The following is a 19,628-nucleotide window of genomic DNA, read 5'->3' as shown; positions in this document are numbered from 1 at the left end:
CCCCACAACCCCGTACTACGCCTGCGCTGCAGTTGCACAGAGCAGTGCCCGCCCCCTTTCCCCGGAAGAGGCGGGGCTTCTGAGCGTGACCTGGAAATTGCAGTGCGACCCTCGTCCTCTTTAGGTCCGGCCCTCTGGGAAGATGGCTGCGGTGCAGGGACCTGAAGTTAAAGTGGACGACTGCGAGCCGAAACTGAGCAAAAAGTAAGTGTCGCAGCAGGTCATTAAAACCTTTGCTGTCGGAGAGTCTGAACTAGAAGGCGCCTCGAGGCTCCGGCCGAGGCGGCTGTGCCTGGGGCCTTCCTGCTCGTTCTCGTGGGTATGAACATGCTGGGACGTAGTCGCTGCGCCCCGAAACTACATCCCCCAGGATGCCCGGGGGCCCCCCGCTGGTTGGGTCCTTCCTCCTTCTCGTACTCTTGGAGTAAGAATGCGGAGAACTGGGCGGGGACAGAGAAAAGCAAAATTTACTCCTTCCCTTTTCTCCGAGAAATGCGTTACTGTGCCACACCCCGGTAAAGAAGTTGGAGAAATGTTAAATACCCTAGCTTTTCAGAAGCACCTTCAACGTTCGAACTTTATGTATCAAAGGCCATTCTGAACCCTTTGTATTAAAGGGATCAGTTGTTAAACTGTGTCGTACACCTCTCCATATGGGTTAGAGCATTGTGAGTATGTCTGGCAGTAGAGACTGTCTTATTTAGCCGGGTACACCAAACTGCACTTAGCTCTGCTGGATGTATCTTTGTTAATCACCCCAAATCCTTGGAGTATGAAGGTGAATATAAATAAGTTAAGATTAGCCGCCCTTTCACTGACTGTGTCTTGTATTCTCTTAATACTACACTCCTTCTCAACCGGAGTTCTTCATAGAACATAGGTAATGATCTGAGTGACTAGTTCCTCAGTACGCCTAAGGACAGTACATAAATATAGTACCGTTCCAGAGGCATCGGAGAGAAGTTAGTTTATTGCATATAATGCCTGCTTTAGTGCATTTTTTTAGTTCTGTTTCTTAATTGCTCTTGGAACTTCCTTGGTGTGAATCTTTAGTGAGCACCATTGTATGCCAGTTATTTTCTCCAAGTTTAAAAACAGATAGGCTCCCTGCCAGGTGATTCATTCAAGGCCACATTTATTTTAAGGCAATAAAGAACATGATCTCTGTCGTTCTGTTGCCTTCCAGTGTTAATGTATAAACTTAATGTAGTCTAAGACTCTTTCTGAATTTCTTCTTTCCTCCTTGCTCCTGGAGCTCCAAACAAGGCTTGTCTTTGATTCAGGTGCTTTTGTGTGGCTTGTTTTTAGCTTCCTCTAGAGTTTGCAGTTGATGGTGATGTTTTGTATGCTTCCCATTGCCATCTTTGTGGACAGGTATTTCATCACCAAGAGAGAAACTACATGTCAGGGGCTTCAGAAACATTCCCATTTTCTAGACTGTTGTGAGCATTTCTACCCGTAAACCATTGACTGACTTGCTGTTGACCCCAAATAAGCACCATCTTACCATAGCCAGGAATGAGAACACTGTCAGTTAATTTGCAGCACAGTGAGTGTTACAGGGTTGATGTCAGTTGAGAGGGTCTTATGTAAAACGGGACACTAAAAGGTTTCGTAACCTCGCCTTCTCCCCGCACCCAACCCATAAGAGTAGGAGTGCTGGCTGGGAGTATGTGTACTGTCTGTCCCATCTGACACCACATCTCTGTGTTTCCTGTTAGGTGGTGGTAATCATTAGTTCCAGGGTAATCTGCCATGTTGACGCAAGCTGCTGTAAGGCTTGTTAGGGGGTCCCTGCGCCAAACGTCCTGGGCACAGTGGGGGCAGAGGGAGCTGCGCCTGTGTCAACTTGCTCTTTTGACAACGATTCACAAGGACAAGCCACTTTTTGATAAAAGAAGGTTGGTGCCCATTACCTTCTTTATTGCTCTGGGAGCAAAAATCCTTCCCTTACTTGGTTTCTTATCTGCTAAGCCTCTGGCTAAGTCTTTGGACTTGCTAATGAAACAACCCTGCTACCTACCAAAACCAATAGTCCTTTCTCAGTTTCTCTTTAATAAATTCAAATTCTCACTCTATAGATTTTTGGGATGACTTTTAGGTCTTATTCTAGAACAGTGCTGAGAACAAAACCCTTTATGAATAAAGAATTTCTAATGCAGGTTATTTTCCCTTCCCTGTCTTTCTGGAATTTCTTTGCTCCTGAGATTAACTTGGTTTCTAGTCTTAGTTCTTACTCCTAGGACCTTTTTGAATTATCCTCATTATTGATTTGACTTAAAGAGCAACATCCAGTTGAATGGAAAACAAGTTCATTATGTTAATGCCAGGAAGAACCAGAGAGGCTTCAATGCCCACTGACTGAATGACAGCACAATAAATCTAGCACACTGTTCTAGAAAGGTGGCTTCACAACTGCTACAAAACAGATTTTATCCAGGGACACTTACTTTGAGGCCCTCAGAGTCAGTTTTCTTACTTAAAAGATAATCATTTCAAATCTCCAATTAAGTTTTTTTAATTGAGTTATTCTAAACTCATAGATAATTTAAAATGGACCCTGAAGCCAAACAGTATGCAAGCCTGACTAAGGATCATCTGCCATGGTTCGTTATGACAGGATATTCAGTTAACATTGGTGGTTTAAAGGAATGATCAAGTCTATTTGAATAATGAGGGTATCCCTCTCTACCCAAATCTGTTTGGTTTCTGGGTTCAGATAGCAAGTTTTCAAGTTATTTAAACCAAGTTGTACCAATCGCTTTAGTTTTTGAGTCTCAGGTGACGAGTATGAAGAGTTTGAATAGTGAGAGATTTGACAAGAAATTTATCCACATCTGTAAAATTTCTGTCCTTGAGGCAGAGTGTGAAGGGTTAAGATAGGGATACCTAGAATGGTTCACATTTTGCATGGTTACTAAAATGCTAGGGGTGGGGTCATCTCTTTATGTATATTATCTCAATCCTCACAACATCTGGGGAGGAGGGTGTCTATTATTATTTTACAGAAGAAATTAAGTTACTTGCCCAAAGTCACATAATTGGTAGGTAGGCGTGTCGGGATTTAGCCCCAGGCAGTCTGGCTCCAAAGATGGTATATTATCCCCTGTGCTATGCTGCTTTGTACACTATTCTACCCAATTTGTTGTCAAAGTCAGGCTCCATTGTGGAGAGTGAGGCCAATGCTGAGGGCCATTGTCAATGCCTTGATCAATGCTGGGGGAGAGATTGTCAGTGGAGTGTCTCCCTGAACTCTGAAGAGCCCCCTCTTCCTCACCCCACCCCAGACTAACCCACTCCTTTCGGGAGGGGAGAGAGATGACAGACAAAGCTAGAGATGTCACCTTATCACACATCAGATCTGATGCTCTAGGAACTTCGTATTCTGCAGAGGAATCCAAACAACTAAGATTCAGTCCCTGGCCTCAAGGAGCTCCCAAGCCTGATTAGCTTGAGAAAAGCCTACCTTGCTGATTTTCTGGAAAACCTTTTTCCTATTCTAAATATAAATTAATATGTAGGGTTTTCTTTGTCCTTGTCTATCTTGATTTTAGTTGGGATCTAATGCCAAGGACCTCAGACTGGAAAAAAGAGACTGAGAAAGATCTTTCACATCTTTATTCTAAGTTTATTTTTTTCCCTTGTCTGTTTCACATATAGAGTTCAGTGACTGAGAGACTAACAGTGGGCATGTAGAACTGGGCATGAGTGTTTCCCCAGGTTATTCATATTTTTGATAAGTAGCTATGGGGCAGATCATAGAGGACTCTTCAGGCACCTGTCACGTTGAACATTTTCATCTTCCTGACAGTGAGCTAAAGAGACGCCTGAAAGCTGAGAAGAAAATAGCAGAGAAGGAGGCCAAGCAGAAGGAGCTCAGTGAGAAACAACTAAGCCAGGCCGCTGCTGCTGCCACCAGCCACACTGCTGATAATGGTGTGGGTGCGGAGGAGGAGAGCTTGGACCCAAACGTGAGTCCTCGGGACCACTGCCCTGGCTGGGCATAGGGAAGCTTCTAATGCGCATTATGGCAAATTCCTTGGGACCAGTGATTAAGGAGATAAATAGGAACTGAAACAGGCACAGGGACGGATGAGGGTGGGCCCACCACTCCATCTGGTTAAAGGCACAGGCCCTGCGCATTCTTCTTGTCGACTACTTACAGATATTTGGGAGAATCCAGTACTTCCAAGTGACTGATCTTCCTTGGAGCTAGCTGGGCCTTATAGCAGCCCCAGAGAAAATGTCTCCCTAAACGTGGGCTGGGGTTTACTTTAGCCCAGAGATTGGCAAACTATGGCCCACAGGCCAAAGCCACCACTACCCCAATCCCTCCTCCCTGGTTTTATAAATAAAATTGTGTCGAAACACAGCCATGCCCATTTGTTTATATATGTCTAAGACTGCTTTCACACTGCAATAGAGTTGAGTAGTTACATCAGAATAAGTTTGCTGACCCCTGATATAGAATATTCCTTTTACACATCCTCCAGGCCCATGGGCCTGCCTTGGGGAAAAAGTCTGGTGTGTGGCCAGGGGCAGGAAAGTAGGAAGATAAGTGACTCACCATGCAGATGTGTCTACAAAAGTGGTAACCAGGGCCATCTGTACCAATTAAACATTATTTTAGGCAGAGATTTGATTTTTCTTTTTGTTGAATCTTGTATTTTGGAATTCTGGCCTTTATTCCCAGCTGTGGATCTGGCCACCCTGCATATTTAAGTGCAAATCTCACTCCATATTCCAAGCCTATGATTTCAAGGATTCAGGTGGGTTGGTTAAAGAAACCTCACTGTATTGGGACCCCTCTGAGGCAGAATACAGAACTCCATTAGACAAGCCTCTGGACTGACCATGTTCAACTTCTCAAAAGCTCTTTTGTTTTTTGTTTTTAACAGCAATACTTCAAAATCCGCAGCCAAGCAGTCCACCAGCTGAAGGTCAGTGGGGAAGACCCATACCCACACAAGTTCCACGTCGACATCTCGCTCACTCACTTTATCCAAGAATACAGTCACCTGCAGCCTGGGGAGCACCTGACTGACATCACCTTAAAGGTGGCAGGTAGGAAGATTCCCTGGCAGTTTGCTGAGCTCCCACAGCAAGCAGGCCTCTCCAGTTGCACAAAGGAAGGTCTGGGGTGGTCTTGCTCTCAGAAAGCTTAAGTCTGAGGCTACATTACTAGAGATGGCACCAGTATGTCTATTCACAGAAAGTAGAGCAGCCCTGAGGCATGAGGTCACATTCCAGTGGTGATGCTACAGAGGAAGGGGCATTCTTTGTGGGGGACCCCTGGCCTGATACTGCTACTCATTCACAGTCCTTTATGGGAACTTCCCTTCATCAGTGGGAGCCATGGCCCTGAGCTCCTAAAAACTGCAATCTGTGTTCCTAGACTACTTTACACTAGGCTATTTTTCTAGAGCACTGTTATTTTGGAGTTTACTGTCTTGTGTGGGATCTTCTCCTTAATTTAAAAGATAATTAAATCCTGTCTTTCGTTTATACCTTCCCCCCCAAAAAATATATAAAACTATTTGTTGTAGAAAATTTAGAATGTTGAAACATTCAGAAAGGCAAAGAAAGAAAAGTTTGATTACCCATAATCCCACCACCCAGGGAGAACCCCTGCCAATACTTAAATGCTCCCCAAATTTCTTTTTCTTTAAAATCCAGTGTTTTCACTAAAATATGTCTTGATGTTAGTTATTCTGGGTCAGTATTCTCAGGTACACAGTGTGCCCTTTATTTTTTTTTAAATAAATTTATTCATTTTATTTATTTATTTGTGGGGTCTTCGTTGCTGCACACGGGCTTTCTCTAGTTGCGGCCAGCGGGGGCTACTCTTCATTGCGGTGCGCCGTCTTCTCATTGTGGTGGCTTCTCCTGTTGCACAGCACGGGCTCTAGGCGCATGAGCTTCAGTAATTGTGGCACGAGGACTCAGTAGTCGTGGCTTGCGGGCTCTAGAGCACAGGCTCAGTAGTTGTGGCGCACAGGCTTAGTTGCTCCGAGGCATGTGGGATCTTCCCGGACCAGGGCACGAACCAGTGTCCCCTGCATCGGCAGGTGTACTCTCAACCACTGCGCCACCAGGGAAGCCCCTGGGGCTCCTTTTTATCTCTTTTTTTGTACTTTGATTTTTAAATTGTATCCTCCTTTCCAGTGTAATTCTCTTAAGGCATTATTTGTTGTATTTATTCACTCTTATTTCCTTCTAATTTAGGCTTCCTTTCTGAGATGATTTTTTCCTTTATTTCTAATTTTTTCAACGTGTCGTCTCATTTCTTAGTTTCTTCTAATTCTAATTTGTGTTCTTTCACATTTTGTGTCATATTCTTAATGTCTTTCAGCTCATGAAATAGAATTTTTTGCTTTTTCCTGAGCATGTCTTTCTAGTGCTTTTGTTGCCTGTGATGATGTTATTCTCCTTATTGTCTTTTTTTTAATTTAATAACTTTGGTATTTGACCTCACTACTTTTATGTTGTTTATTTTCATGTGAGATTAATTTTCTTCAGTGTTAAAAGGAAGCTTCGTTCAGATAGCTTTTCCACCTTCACTGAGCTCCCTCTTCTGTTGTTTTTGTGGAGCATTCAGAAATACAGCAGCTTACTTTCTGGGATTTTCAGGCTCTTCTCCTTTCTCGCTTTTGTTGGACCTTCTCTTTCCTTTGTCTCTGTTTTCTTGGTCTTGTTCAATTTTGTGGGACCTTGTCTTCGGAGAGATCCCTTGCTGTTAAATTTAGAGAGTTCTTGGGGGCTACACTAAAGGGCTTCATCCCCTAGACCTTCTTAATGCAGCCAACTATATTGACTTGTATGTTAGTAAGCTGCTATCCTCTCCGTGTCCGCTGCTATCCTCCACTTAGCCCTGCCACATTTTCCAGTGAATACCTATGGCTTTTTGGCAGACTTCCAGTTCTCAGACCTGCCAGAGACTCCATTGCTTCCCATAGCTTTTTCCCATATAGAGGTCTTGGCGCCCTTAGTGGTTTTCCCCAGTGCTTGTATTTGGGGATTCTTGGGAATATCTTCCCACATAATTTTGTTGTAAATTTTGTCCATGGCTTTTTGGGCTTGCCTGTCTAATTGTGCTTTCTTTTTTTTTTTTTTTTTTTTTTTTTTACTATTTATTTATTTGGTTGCACCAGGTCTTATTTGTGGCATGAGGGATCTAGTTCCCTGACCAGGGATCAAACCCAGGCCCCCTGCATTGGGAGCACAGAGTCTTAAACACTGGACCACCAGGGAAGTCCTTGTGCTTTCTATTTTTATGTGAAGATTTAGGAAGATCCCACAACTACGCTGCCATCAACATTCCAGGAATCCATTGAACACCTTTAAAAGCCAGATCTTCCTGCACATCTTTTAACTGGTTTAAATGAGGAGCCAACTTTGTCATGAAGAAAATGGCAGGGCTTAGGCCTCAGGCTAAAATCAAATTGTTCTAGTTTATATTCTGCCTGGGTATAAAAACTGCAGAGGGAGCTTTTTTGGCACTGATATCATGAAATAGCTTCTGCTTCTGTCATTATTTTTGCTGTTCTCTAGGTAGGATCCATGCCAAAAGAGCTTCTGGGGGAAAGCTCATCTTCTATGACCTTCGAGGAGAGGGGGTCAAGTTGCAAGTCATGGCCAATTCCAGGTATATAGAAATACCCAGTTACAGGCCTTTCTAGTTTGGCCCAGAGCAACATGACTGGGGACAAAGGCCCATATAGTCTTCTTTTCCCATAGGAAATTAAAGTTAAAGGGAGTGGTATATGGTTGGGAAAATAAAAGGGCCATCTGGTCACCTGAAGAATAAAGACTGATCTTGGGTTGTGGAGCAATTAAAAATAAAAGATAATACTTTTTAACAGTTGACCTTGAATCTGAGATTCTTCTTGGGTACACATTAACACTTTAGTGAGGGTTCCACAGTAAAACCAGTGGTCAGTTTTAATTTGGGATACTGTATACTGAATTATGTTTTCCATTTATTCAGGAATTATAAATCTGAAGAAGAATTTATTCGCATTAACAACAAACTGCGCCGGGGAGACATAATTGGAGTTCAGGGCAATCCTGGGAAAACCAAGAAGGGCGAGCTGAGCATCATTCCCTATGAAGTCACACTGCTGTCTCCCTGCTTGCATATGTTACCTCATCTTCACTTTGGCCTCAAAGACAAGGTAGGGGCTTCCCTGGTGGCGCAGTGGTTGAGAGTCCGCCTGCCGATGCAGGGGACACGGGTTCGTGCCCCGGTCCGGGAGGATCCCACATGCCACGGAGCGGCTGGGCCCGTGAGCCATGGCTGCTGAGCCTGCGCTTCCGGAGCCTGTGCTCTGCAACGGGAGAGGCCGCAGCAGTGAGAGGCCCGCGTACCGCAAAAAAAAAAAAAAAAAAAAAAAAAAAAAAAAAGACAAGGTAATTTTTCGTGGCCCCCTGGCTCTGGTTTATCATACCATTGAATCAAATGCATCAGTGATTTTTATCTGTTACTTTTCATTTAGGAAACACGGTTTCGTCAGAGATACTTGGACTTGATCCTGAATGACTTTGTGAGGCAGAAGTTTATCATCCGCTCTAAGATCATCACATACATAAGACATTTCTTGGATGAGTTGGGATTCCTAGAGGTGATGGAAAGTTCTTACCTGACATGATGAGCTGCATTCTGTGCTTGCCTCTTACTCTTCTTCCCTTCCCTTCTCCACAGGCACATCCTGTGTCAGTATCCTTCATGCTCAGTGAAAAGTCTCCTCTTGCCAGTGTCTTTGTTCCACCTTGTTTATTTAGTGCCCTGATTAGGAAGGTAGGACAGGACTTCTAAGATAATGGACAAAGTAGAGGGCCATCCACATGCTAACAATGCCATGTTCAATGTGTTATCAACTCATTTAGCTTTTTTGTAGCATTAAAAAATATTTTTCTTGATTTTTATTCAACTTATTTAAACTAAAAAATGTTGTTTAGGAAAATTTGTAGAGCAAAAGAAAAAAATTTTATTTTCTAATTTTATGAGAAAGGTGAGTACCTATTACCATACAACAAATTCAAACAATAAAGAAATAAATAGAAGCAAAACTGAAAGTCCCCTTTCATTTTTTCCCAGCTAATGTCCCTCTCCAAACTTGAATTTGAGGTGGCACAGTGGTTAAGGCTGCGCTCCCGATGCAGGGGTCCAAGGTTCAATCCCTGGTCAAGGAACTAGGTCCCACATGCGTGCCGCAACTAAGAGTTTGCATGCCACCACTAAGGAACTCTCGAGCCTCAACTGAGGAGCCTGCGTGCTACAACTAAGACCCAGCGCAACCAGATAAATAATAAATAAATATATTTTTTTAAAAAAACAACTTGAATATGTATCCTTCCTCGCCATTTGCTCTGCATATTTATAATACCTCCACTCCTGTGCATGTTGCAGGTGGGGTACATGTGTAAGTGTTTTAGCAGGGTTTTATTTTTTGCTTTAAACATAAGTGAAATCACATCGTATGTATTATAATGAACCTCACACACACACACACACACATACACGATATATTCTGGGACCCTTTGCATGTCCATATATATGTGTGTATGTATATTCCTTTTTGATGCTTTATAATTATTTCCCCTATTGATAGTTTAAGTTTCTGATTTTCTTCAGTAATGTTTTAGTGAACATCTTTGTACACATGGACAGGTGTTTCTGTAGGATGGATTTCTAGAAGTAGAATACATCAAAGGGTATAAGCAGTTACAATTTTTAATAAATACTGCAAACTGAACTCAAGAAAGGCTGTACCCATTTAGACTCCCACTAACAGCTTGTGAAAGTTTATGGTACTGTGTTAATGGTGTTTGGTATTAATAGAGACTCTATTCTAGAAAATCAAGCTCTCTCTACTTTTTTTGTCAAGCACCTATGCATTATTATTGAACTTAACTTTTACTTGGGATATAGTAGGCTTAGCCTATCACATTCAAAGCCTGAGCCATTCCCAAGAACTCTAGTTTGAGGACCTCTGTCTGTGAACTAAATGTTTTTCCTCTCTTTTAGATTGAAACTCCCATGATGAACATCATCCCAGGGGGAGCTGTGGCCAAGCCTTTTATCACCTACCACAACGAGCTGGACATGAATTTATATATGAGGATTGCTCCAGAACTCTACCATAAGGTAGTCAATAAGAAGATGCCCTGTGTCCTTAGAGAAGTAGAAGGCTGAAAAATATTGGCTAGACAGGTACAGTCAGAAATAAGAGGAACATTGAGGGTAGAACAACCAGGAGAGGGTTCTAAATTGTCAGGCTTCTGAGTGTTACATTTCTCAGTAGAGCATTATAGGGCAAAGGGGGTATCTTTCCTAGGTGTACCGATCCTCTTAACATACTTTGTTTCCCATAATCTCATAATACTTTTAAGTTTATAATCCTTGGATTAAATTTGATTTTAGTCTTTTGTAGAACAATGAGTTGAATCTCTGTCTGAAAGTTGGAAATATCCTCAAATCACCAGAGTAAATATCGAAGACTGTGTCATTTAAGATTCTTACTTGCAAACGACAAAACCTGTTAATGGTGTTTAAGCAAAAAAAAAAAAAATGCATTCGAATATATAAGGAAGCTCACAATTTCCAGGAAGATCAGAGAATCAGGCTTGGAGGCCACACAACTGAAATGATTCTGAATCATATCACTGGGCTGTTCGCATGAAGAACCCAATATCTTCCAGTCAGGACAGTTACCACAACTTACAAGCTTGGCACTAGGCACAGGTCATTGCCATTGGGACTTCTGCAGTTACTGCCTCTATAAGCCAGATATCTCTGGCCCCCTTCACCAGAAGGGATTCTGTGCAACACCTGCATCTTCTTTGCATGTTGAAGTCTCACAGGTTGGGCAACTTACGTCACATGCCTACATCCTAACCCCAGGAGAGGCTTCTTTCTTGGGGAGGCTCACAGTCACAAGATGGGGGACACGCCAGACAAAGGACGAGAGTTCAGTGATCCTGGACAGCCAGAATGATGACTATCCATGAAGGCCTAGAGAGAGTAGGGCACTCAGCATTTGGCTAGAGACCTGAAAGCATGCCTTGAGCTGTGAAAGCCAAGTTACAGCTTTTGTAGGCAGACACTTTCCCTAGCCAGTAAGACAAGATTAGCTGCCATGACCATGGCCGTGTGTTGTTATTAGATGCTGGTGGTTGGTGGCATTGACCGGATTTATGAAATCGGACGCCAGTTCCGGAATGAAGGAATTGATTTGACTCACAATCCTGAGTTCACCACCTGTGAATTCTACATGGCCTATGCAGACTATCATGATCTCATGGAAATCACAGAGAAGATGATTTCAGGTGACCCCTCCTGTCCCTTTGTCTTTCACACGTGTCTGCAGGGCTGGTGTGCCACTTTCAGTTGGACTTCCTGTTGGTCCTCTTTAAATGACACATTTCTTTCCCAGGGATGGTGAAACACATTACAGGCGGTTACAAGGTCACCTATCATCCAGATGGCCCAGAGGGCCAAGCCTGTGAGATTGACTTCACCCCACCCTTCCGGAAAATCAGCATGGTCGAAGAGCTGGAGAAAGCCCTGGGCGTGAAGCTGCCAGAAACTAAGCTCTTCGAAACAGAAGGTAAAGTGATGCACTCCTTCACTCTAGGGCCCTCCTTCCTGTTCAGCTCTGAATTAGATTAGGTCAGGGCTAGAATCTCCCATGTTATTCTCTTTATATACCTCTTAATGGGGTAGTGTGATATCTTCTGTCCTAACTTGTATGTTTGTATTACAGAAACTCGCAAAATTCTAGATGATATCTGTGTGGCAAAAGCTGTTGAATGCCCTCCACCTCGGACGACAGCCAGGCTCCTTGATAAGGTGAAAGGCCGTGCACTTCTTGTACATGCCCTCATCCAGTGGTAACGCCCCTTCCTCCCTATGAAGGTGAACTCCACTGTAGAGAATGAACTTCTACAGCTTCACAGAGGAAAGCTCTAATGAGAGAACAAGTTTTGAACTCCTGCTGTACTAAGCTCTGTGCCAAATAGTTATGTTCGTTACCTTATTACTAACCATTGAGAAGCTTAGGATAAACCCCTATAGCATCAGGTATAGGGTTAGGGTCCGAGGCCTCTACCACCAAGACAGAGACGATCAAAATGCCATTTAGAAGGGCTCTCTAACTCTGCTTTCTCCTTAAGCTTGTTGGGGAGTTCCTGGAAGTGACGTGCATCAATCCTACGTTCATCTGTGATCACCCGCAGATAATGAGTCCTCTGGCCAAATGGTAAGATAAAGCACAGTGTTGCAGTTACCTGTTGCTGCATAACCTCACAGCTTAGCGGCATAAAACAGTTTATTCTCAGGAGTTTGTGGGTAGTCTTTCTGCTCTACGTGGTGTTGGCTAGGGTAACTCAAGTGGCTTTTTTCAACTGGGAACTCTGCCAGGGCACCTTGCATCTCCTCCACATGGGATCTCATCCTCTGGGGCCTCTCTGGCAGTGTAGCCAGGGTTCCAAGTGGAAGCATTCCAAAAGAATAAATCCTGATGTGCAAACACATCAAGCCTCTGCTGATGTCCCATTGGCCAGAGCAAGTCATATGGGCAGCCCAGAGTCGGTGTGGCAGGGCCTACAGAAGGGCATGAATACAGGGGGTATGGTTCAGTGTATCAGTCTATCACACAGCCTGTTGTGAAGATAATTAAGGCTTCTTTGTCTCTAACCCTCCTCACTAATGTACCAAATGATTTGGTGCCAAGAATGCATGCAGGCTATGGGTCACAATCAGTAACAATTTTGAGTCAACTAGATTTCAGGAATCCTTGTTTGTACCAGATGTTCTTGCTGAACCTGCATATTCACCCTCCCCTTTGGTCTCCTGTCCCCAGGCACCGCTCTAAAGAGGGTCTGACTGAACGCTTTGAGCTATTTGTCATGAAAAAGGAAATATGCAATGCCTACACTGAGCTGAATGACCCTGTGCGACAGCGGCAGCTTTTTGAAGAACAGGCCAAGGTAAGGAAGGAATGTGTGCCCACTCACCAGAAGATATCAGCCTTAACCCTGGTCTGTGTCTTGTCTGCAACTCCTGGTGACTTCAGCACAATGAAGGATGAAAGCCACAGGCTTCACTGGAGGAAGTCACATTTCAAGATGGAGAACTTGACTAGTTTGGGCCCTAGAATTTCTATATAAATGGAGCTTAGGCATGAATATCTGTTTGAGGAGTGTGACACTTGACAAGAACATAATTTTTCTTAGATGGTACATTTATTGAGGGGGCGTGAGGATGAGAAGCCACAGCACCCACAGGCTGCCTATGCTAGCACTGCCACTGATGGGTGGTTCAGGAAGTGGGAGAAAGACTGTTGGGAACCATCAGAGTCTCTGAAAGAAAATGCGTTTCGCTGGACTCGAAGAGCCCCAGGCAGTAGAAGTATTTTCATTTCGCAGAGAAATTTGCATGTGTTCTGAGGTAGAATTCATCAGTCCTGACCTCCAGGTCTTTGAAAGAAATGACTCCATCCTGGAGTTACTGGGAAACCAATTCCCAGCAAGTGCTGGGTGTCCAGAGCATCCCTGGAATGATAACGCCTCTGGACATTTTCACGTGCTCACTCAGACGCTGAGAGAGCACAGCCTAGAACGACGTCGCTGTGTGGTTCTCCTCTTCCAGGCCAAAGCTGCTGGCGATGATGAGGCCATGTTCATAGATGAAACCTTCTGCACTGCCCTGGAATACGGACTGCCCCCGACAGGTGGCTGGGGCATGGGCATCGACCGCGTCACCATGTTTCTCACAGACTCCAATAACATCAAGGTACGAGGAGACCCTGAAGGAGCACCACTGTGTTGGAAGCGGGGTGTGGTGGGCCTGGAGCATAAAGAGAGGGCTTTGGGCTAGGAGGAGGGGCAGGCAGAGAAGTTACAGGTGACTTCACAAGAAGAGGGGCAGAGCATCTGACCTTACAGAATTTGGGGGGTTTTCAACCTGAGGCAGGAGAAATACTGATTGTTCACATTTCTTAAGGATCCAAGGAACCTGCTAAGCCATCTACATGCATTACCTCATTTAACTTAAGTCAGCTTATGATGTGTAGAAACTGTTGCTATCCCATGTTTATGGTTGAGGAAATCATATTTGAAAAGAACCTCTCTGTTTATTCCTTCCTTTGACATTGTACCCTAGGCAGCGCTGTGCATTTCTTCTTTTCCATCCTCTGTAACTGAGAGGGACTGAATTGAAATAAAAGAACACAGATCTCCGGGTTTTGGTGATAACAGTAATGAGGGGAGAAAGGAGTAGGTGGATAGCCAGGAAAAAGTGTGTCTTAGCTTCAGAATGCATTCTCTCTCCTGTAGGAAGTGCTTCTGTTTCCTGCCATGAAACCCGAAGACAAGAAGGAGAATGTAGCCACCACTGATGGACTGGAAAGCACAGCAGCCGGCACTTCTGTCTAGAAAACAATAACAGCAAGTCGTATGACTTGGGCATCTTTGCGTTTGTGCAGAAGATCAAGGACTGCGAGGGAATTCCTGTGTGTGTTGCTATCTGTTTGACTATCACATTTCATGTCAGCCATCAAAAGAGAGAAGAGGAATTAAGAATTCCTTTTTACTCCTTGTTACCAAATAAACCATTTGTCTCTACTCCTGTCTCATCACTCTTTTTACTTTTGGAATGTCATCTTATTTCTCAGACAGCTGATATAATGAATGTTTAGGATTATACCACTTTATTCATTCAACAAATTTATATTAATGTCTGCTCTGTGCCAGCCATTGTTCCAAGGGATTGGGGACACACCAGTGAACAGAAGCCAAGTTCCTGCTTTTGTGGAACCTATACTCTTGCTTTAGGGGCAGGAGTTTGGGGGGCAACTAAACAAATAAGAAACAAGTAAATCCATATTTGTGATAGTGATGCATGCTAAGAAGAAACATGAAGCAGGGAAAGGGGACAGAGGTGCTATTATATTTTATTTTAAAGTCTTTATTGAATTTGTTAACAATATTGCTTCTGCTTTATGTTTTGGTTTTTTGGCCACGAGGCATGTGGAGTCTTAGCTCCCCGACCAGGGATCCAACCACCCCCTGCATTGGAAGGCGAAGTCTTAACCACTGGACCTCCAGGGAAGTCCCCAGAGGTGCTATTTTAGAAGTGATGGAGGCAGTGCTACGTTGCATATGTGGTCAGGGAAGACCTCTTCTAGGTGACATTTAAGTAGAGATCTGCAAACAGAGGTCTGAGTGGAAAAGGGTGATTCAGACTACAGGGCTGCATTTTTGAGGAACAGCAAAGGGGTCTGGTTTGGCCGGAGAGGAGAAAGTAAAGATCAGTAGGGGGCCAGATCATGCAGGCATCTGTAAGCCATGCAAAGGAGTATGTATTTTATTATGAGTGAGGTGTGAAGCCATTGGAGGGTTTTGAGCAGTGTTGTTTTGTTTGTTTGTTTGTTGGCCACACCACGTATGGCATGTGGGGTCTTAGTTCCCCAACCAGGGATCGAACCCATGCCCTCTGCATTGGAAGCATGGAGTCTTAGCCACTGGACCACCAGGGAAGTTCCCTTGAGCAGTGTTTTTATTTTTTATTTATTTATTTTTTTTTGAGCAGTGTTTTTAAAAGATTGTTCTAGTTAGCATGTGGAAAGCAAGAGTGAAAGGGAGACAGTTGCACTGCAGCAGTGGGCTGAGGAGAGATGATGGCTTAGCCTTGGGTGGTATAAAGTGATGGTGATGGTTGAGCCATTGGACTTTGCCTGTGTTCCTGAGGTCAACAGAATCTGCTGTCAATGTGGGTTATAAGAAGAGGAATCAATGATAATTTCAAGGTTTGGGGCCTGACCAACTGGAAAGTAGAGTTGTCATTGACTTGAGATGGAAAAGAGGAAGTGCAGGTTTGAGAAGGAAGGTTGAGTGTTTGGTTTTGGACATAATTAAATTTAACATGCTCGTTAGATATTGGGTGGGAAGAGTGAATAGGATGCTGAATAGTGAGTCTGGTGTATTCTCATTTTCAGCACAGTTCAATTGAGCTAAGAATGTGACAAGGATACGGCTAGGGACCTGCTGTTAAAAGAGAGCCCGTGACACAGGGAGGCAGCTGGGGGAAACTTTTCTCCAATGAGACAACAAAGGACTTGTCTTTTGCACTTCAGCAAAACCTCTGCAAGCGTATCGGCTTGGGAGTTACCAGTCTACTTTCACAGAGCAGGTTTTTACTTTGCGGTTGGTAAAATGATCTAAGCACGCAGAAATTACCTAACTGGGAACTACAGGGAGTGTTGAGAACCTCAGTCCTTGCTGGTGTTGAACATAGGCTCCAGGAGCACTTGGCAGTGCTGGTTAGATGACCAGGTGGTATTTCAGAAGAAACGCATCATATGGCACATCCTTCAGCAAGGTGGTGTTAATTAAAATGAAAAGTCAACTCACCAGGATAAGGGACTGGACTTCAGGCACCACTGTACCGTCAATGTGGACCATTGGAAAAGGCAACAAGGATTAATGAGGTCACAAGTGATCTTTCAAGAGCTGTTTAGTAGTAGGCTGGGGGCAGATGCCAGCTGTCTGGCCTCAAAGAGCTTGGGGATAGAGGAACTGAAGCAGCAGTAGACATCTTGTCTTGCGGTTTAGCAGGAAAAATGACAGAATGAAAGCTGGAAGGGGACTTCCCTGGTGGTGCAGTGGTTAAGAATCCTCCTGCCAATGCAGGGGGCATGGGCTTGATCCCTGGTCTGGGAAGATGCCACATGCGGCAGAGCAGCTAAGCCCATGTACCACAGTTAAGCCTGCGCTCTAGAGCCCGTGTGCCACAACAACTGAGCCCACGTGCCTAGCCTGTGCTCCACAACGAAGAGTAGCCCCTGCTCGCCACTAGAGAAAGCCCGCGCGCAGCAATGTAGACCCGACGGAGCCAAAAATAAATAAAATTAAATCTTTAAAAAAAATCCTTTAAGAAAATAGATATTTAATAAATCATCCCCCAAAAAACAAAAAATGGCAACTCTGGAAAATGCTTTGAAGGAGAGATCCATGGGGTATTGAGAAACTCTAACAGACCTAGTTAAGGAAGGCTTCCCTGAGGACATCAGATCTGAGATCTGAAGGAAGATAGAGTACTAACTAGTCAAAGAAGGGAAGGAAGGGCTTTCCATAGCGTGGCAACAAGTGCAAAGGCCCTGACGAGGAAAGAACAAGGAGAAGACCAATACCACTAGATATAAAAACCCAAAGAAATATGCCAACAGATGAGGCAGGAGGGTGCTGATCATACAGGGCTGTGAGCCCTACTATGGGACTTTGTCTGCATTTTAAAAGTGCTGGGAAACCACTGAAGCATTTAAGCAGGAGAGTGACATCATGTCTGCATTTTGAAAACATCATTCTGGCTGCTCTGTGAAAAAGAATTGGAGTTGGGCAGAAAGAGGTTAAAGTCCAAGGTTAACAAGCAGTCCAAGAGGGAGACAACAGCAGTTCACACTAGGGTGTTGCCATGAAAATGGACAGAATTGGATGGACTCAAGAGATAGAAAGCTCAACAGGACTTGGTAATGGATTATATATTGGATTATATTATGGGGGTGAAGGGAAGGGAAATGACAAGGTGATTCACTTTTCAGTTTATGCAACTAGACAAATGGTGGTACTAATCCCTGAGATAACCCTGGAAGATGATTCCCCCACCAGGAGTCTTTAAAGACAAGGAGTCAGTCGCAGATTAAAAATGCTGGAGGGACTTCCCTGGCGGTCCAGTGGTTAAGACCCCGCGTTTCCAATGCAAGGGACGCAGGTTCGATCCCTGGTCAGGGAACTAAGATCCCACATGCCGCACGGCCAAAAACAAAAAACAAAACAAAAAAAACTAAACATGTTGGAGAGAGGAACGAGGATCAGGGTCCTGACACTTGGAGGAGGCCTGTGGCCCTTTTCCTCTGATCTAGAGAGAAAGATGGGGGTCAAGTAAGTTGCACTTCTTCTCTAGCTTTTGAGGGGTAGTAAGAAAAGTGAATTCTCTCATCTTTAGTAATTGAGGTATAGAGCTGCTGAATGGTACAGGCTCCTGAACTATCCAAGACAGCTATACTACCTATACCTGACAATCTGAAGGTTTAGAGCTGTCCAATATGGTAAGCCACTAGCCACATATGGCTATTGAGCATTTGAAATGTGGCTGGTCAGAACTTAGATGTAGTGTAAGTGTAATATACACACCGGATTTCTTAAACTTAGTATGAAAAAAAGAATGTAAAATATCGAAATTTATTTTAAAAATATTGATTACACGTTGAAATATGTTGAATATGCTGGGTTAAATAAAATATATGGTTAAAATTAATTTCACTTATTTCTTTTGACTTTTTAAAATGTAGCTACTAGAAATTTTTTAATTACATATCTGGCTCGAATTATATTTCTACTGGACATCGCTGTTTCAGACAAAAATTCAGACTAGTGTTTCAAGATACGAAATCATTCTACTATTTGAATCTATCCTACCGGGGAGTCAGCTTCCCTGAGCCCGTTTAACCGCTACCTAAGCACAGCGCCGGAAGTCGCTAGACTCTAAGGATCAGCACAGCCGCCCCTGGCTCCGCCCCCTGAACGACTACAAGAGCCAGCGTGCACTGCGCCCCGCCGGAGACGGACCTGAAAGAGCCGCCTCTTTGTGACGTCACGCCCGTTGCGCCGCGCGGGTTCTGTTCTTTCTCTTCGAGAGCTCGCGTTGTAGAGGTGGGAGGGGAGCGTCTGTGAAGGGGGTGGCGTCGTGCGGCCGAGGGCGCGCAAATAAGGGGGACCTTAGGGGTCCTGGGTGAGGTCTCCTCTGTCCGACTTTCCGGAGCCCTTTTTGTGTCGGGAGAGGATATCAGGACCGCGCCTCTCGCACCGCGCGTCCGGTGGGAAAATGCGGCTCCTTTCAGGGAAATGCCAATGTCTCCCCGTGCAGAGAGCTCCTGCTGCGGACGAGAGCGGGGCGCGTGGCCTCTCGGCAGCATCCCACAAAGCCCAAGGGGGCAGGCACGCACGTTGTCCCTGCTGCAGGGGCGTGGAGTCTCCTAATGGGCCCCACCCGGGCCCCTGGAGGATATTGAGGAGGGGGTCTAAGGGAAGTAGGCTTCACTTCCAACCCTTCTAAAGCCTTTTATCCTCTGGCAGCCGAATTACCTTAACTTTTTTTTTTTAATTTAATTTATTTATTTTTTGGCTGTGTTGGGTCGTTGTTTCTGTGCGCGGGCTTTCTCTAGTTGTGGTGAGCAGGGGCTACTCTTCGTCGTGCTGCACGGACTTCACATTGCGGTGGTCTCTCCTGTTGTGGAGCACCGGCTCTAGGCGTGTGGGCTTCAGTAGTTGTGGCACACAGGTTCAGTAGTTGTGGCTCACAGGCTCAAGAGCGCAGGCTCAGTAGTTGTGGCGCATGGGCCTAGTCGCTCCGCGGCGGGTGGGATCTTCCCGGACCAGGGCTCAAACCCGTGTCCCCCGCGTTGGCAGGCGCATTCTTAACCACTGTGCCACCAGGGAAGCCCAACATGCTTAGATCTTGGTTTGCTTAAATAGGCCACCACAGCATTAGAGCCTCATCAATCTAATGGCTTCCTTGTTTAATCAATTTAACACAACGCAATTTTTCTCGTTGTAGAAAAGTCAGTTGT

The 19,628-nt window shown here is 44.5% G+C and overlaps 1 protein-coding gene across 3 annotated transcripts; it reads left to right on the top strand.

Annotated features, from left to right (window-relative positions):
* Nucleotides 1–65: 65 nt before the first annotated feature.
* On the top strand, nt 66–14,625 carry KARS1 (lysyl-tRNA synthetase 1). 3 transcript variants are annotated; one of them, XM_060000132.1, is made up of 15 exons: nt 98–204; nt 1,722–1,901; nt 3,812–3,971; nt 4,899–5,064; nt 7,552–7,645; nt 7,988–8,174; nt 8,496–8,621; nt 10,028–10,147; nt 11,166–11,328; nt 11,436–11,609; nt 11,766–11,851; nt 12,175–12,260; nt 12,864–12,990; nt 13,652–13,795; nt 14,338–14,625. In XM_060000132.1, the coding sequence occupies exons 2-15, from the start codon at nt 1,756–1,758 to the stop codon at nt 14,434–14,436; spliced, it is 1,878 nt and encodes a 625-aa protein (XP_059856115.1). In that variant the 5' UTR covers nt 98–204; nt 1,722–1,755; the 3' UTR covers nt 14,437–14,625. The 3 variants fall into 3 exon arrangements, with proteins under 3 accessions (XP_059856117.1, XP_059856116.1, XP_059856115.1); XM_060000133.1 differs by lacking the exon at nt 1,722–1,901 and having other exon boundaries at nt 76–204; XM_060000134.1 differs by lacking the exons at nt 1,722–1,901; nt 3,812–3,971 and having other exon boundaries at nt 66–204.
* Nucleotides 14,626–19,628: the final 5,003 nt, after the last annotated feature.

This window comes from Delphinus delphis, chromosome 20, assembly GCF_949987515.2.
Source record: "Delphinus delphis chromosome 20, mDelDel1.2, whole genome shotgun sequence".
Taxonomy (NCBI): Eukaryota; Metazoa; Chordata; class Mammalia; order Artiodactyla; family Delphinidae; genus Delphinus; species Delphinus delphis.
The sequence above is the reverse complement of the archived record's forward strand: the minus strand, read 5'-3'. Positions and strand labels throughout refer to the sequence as shown.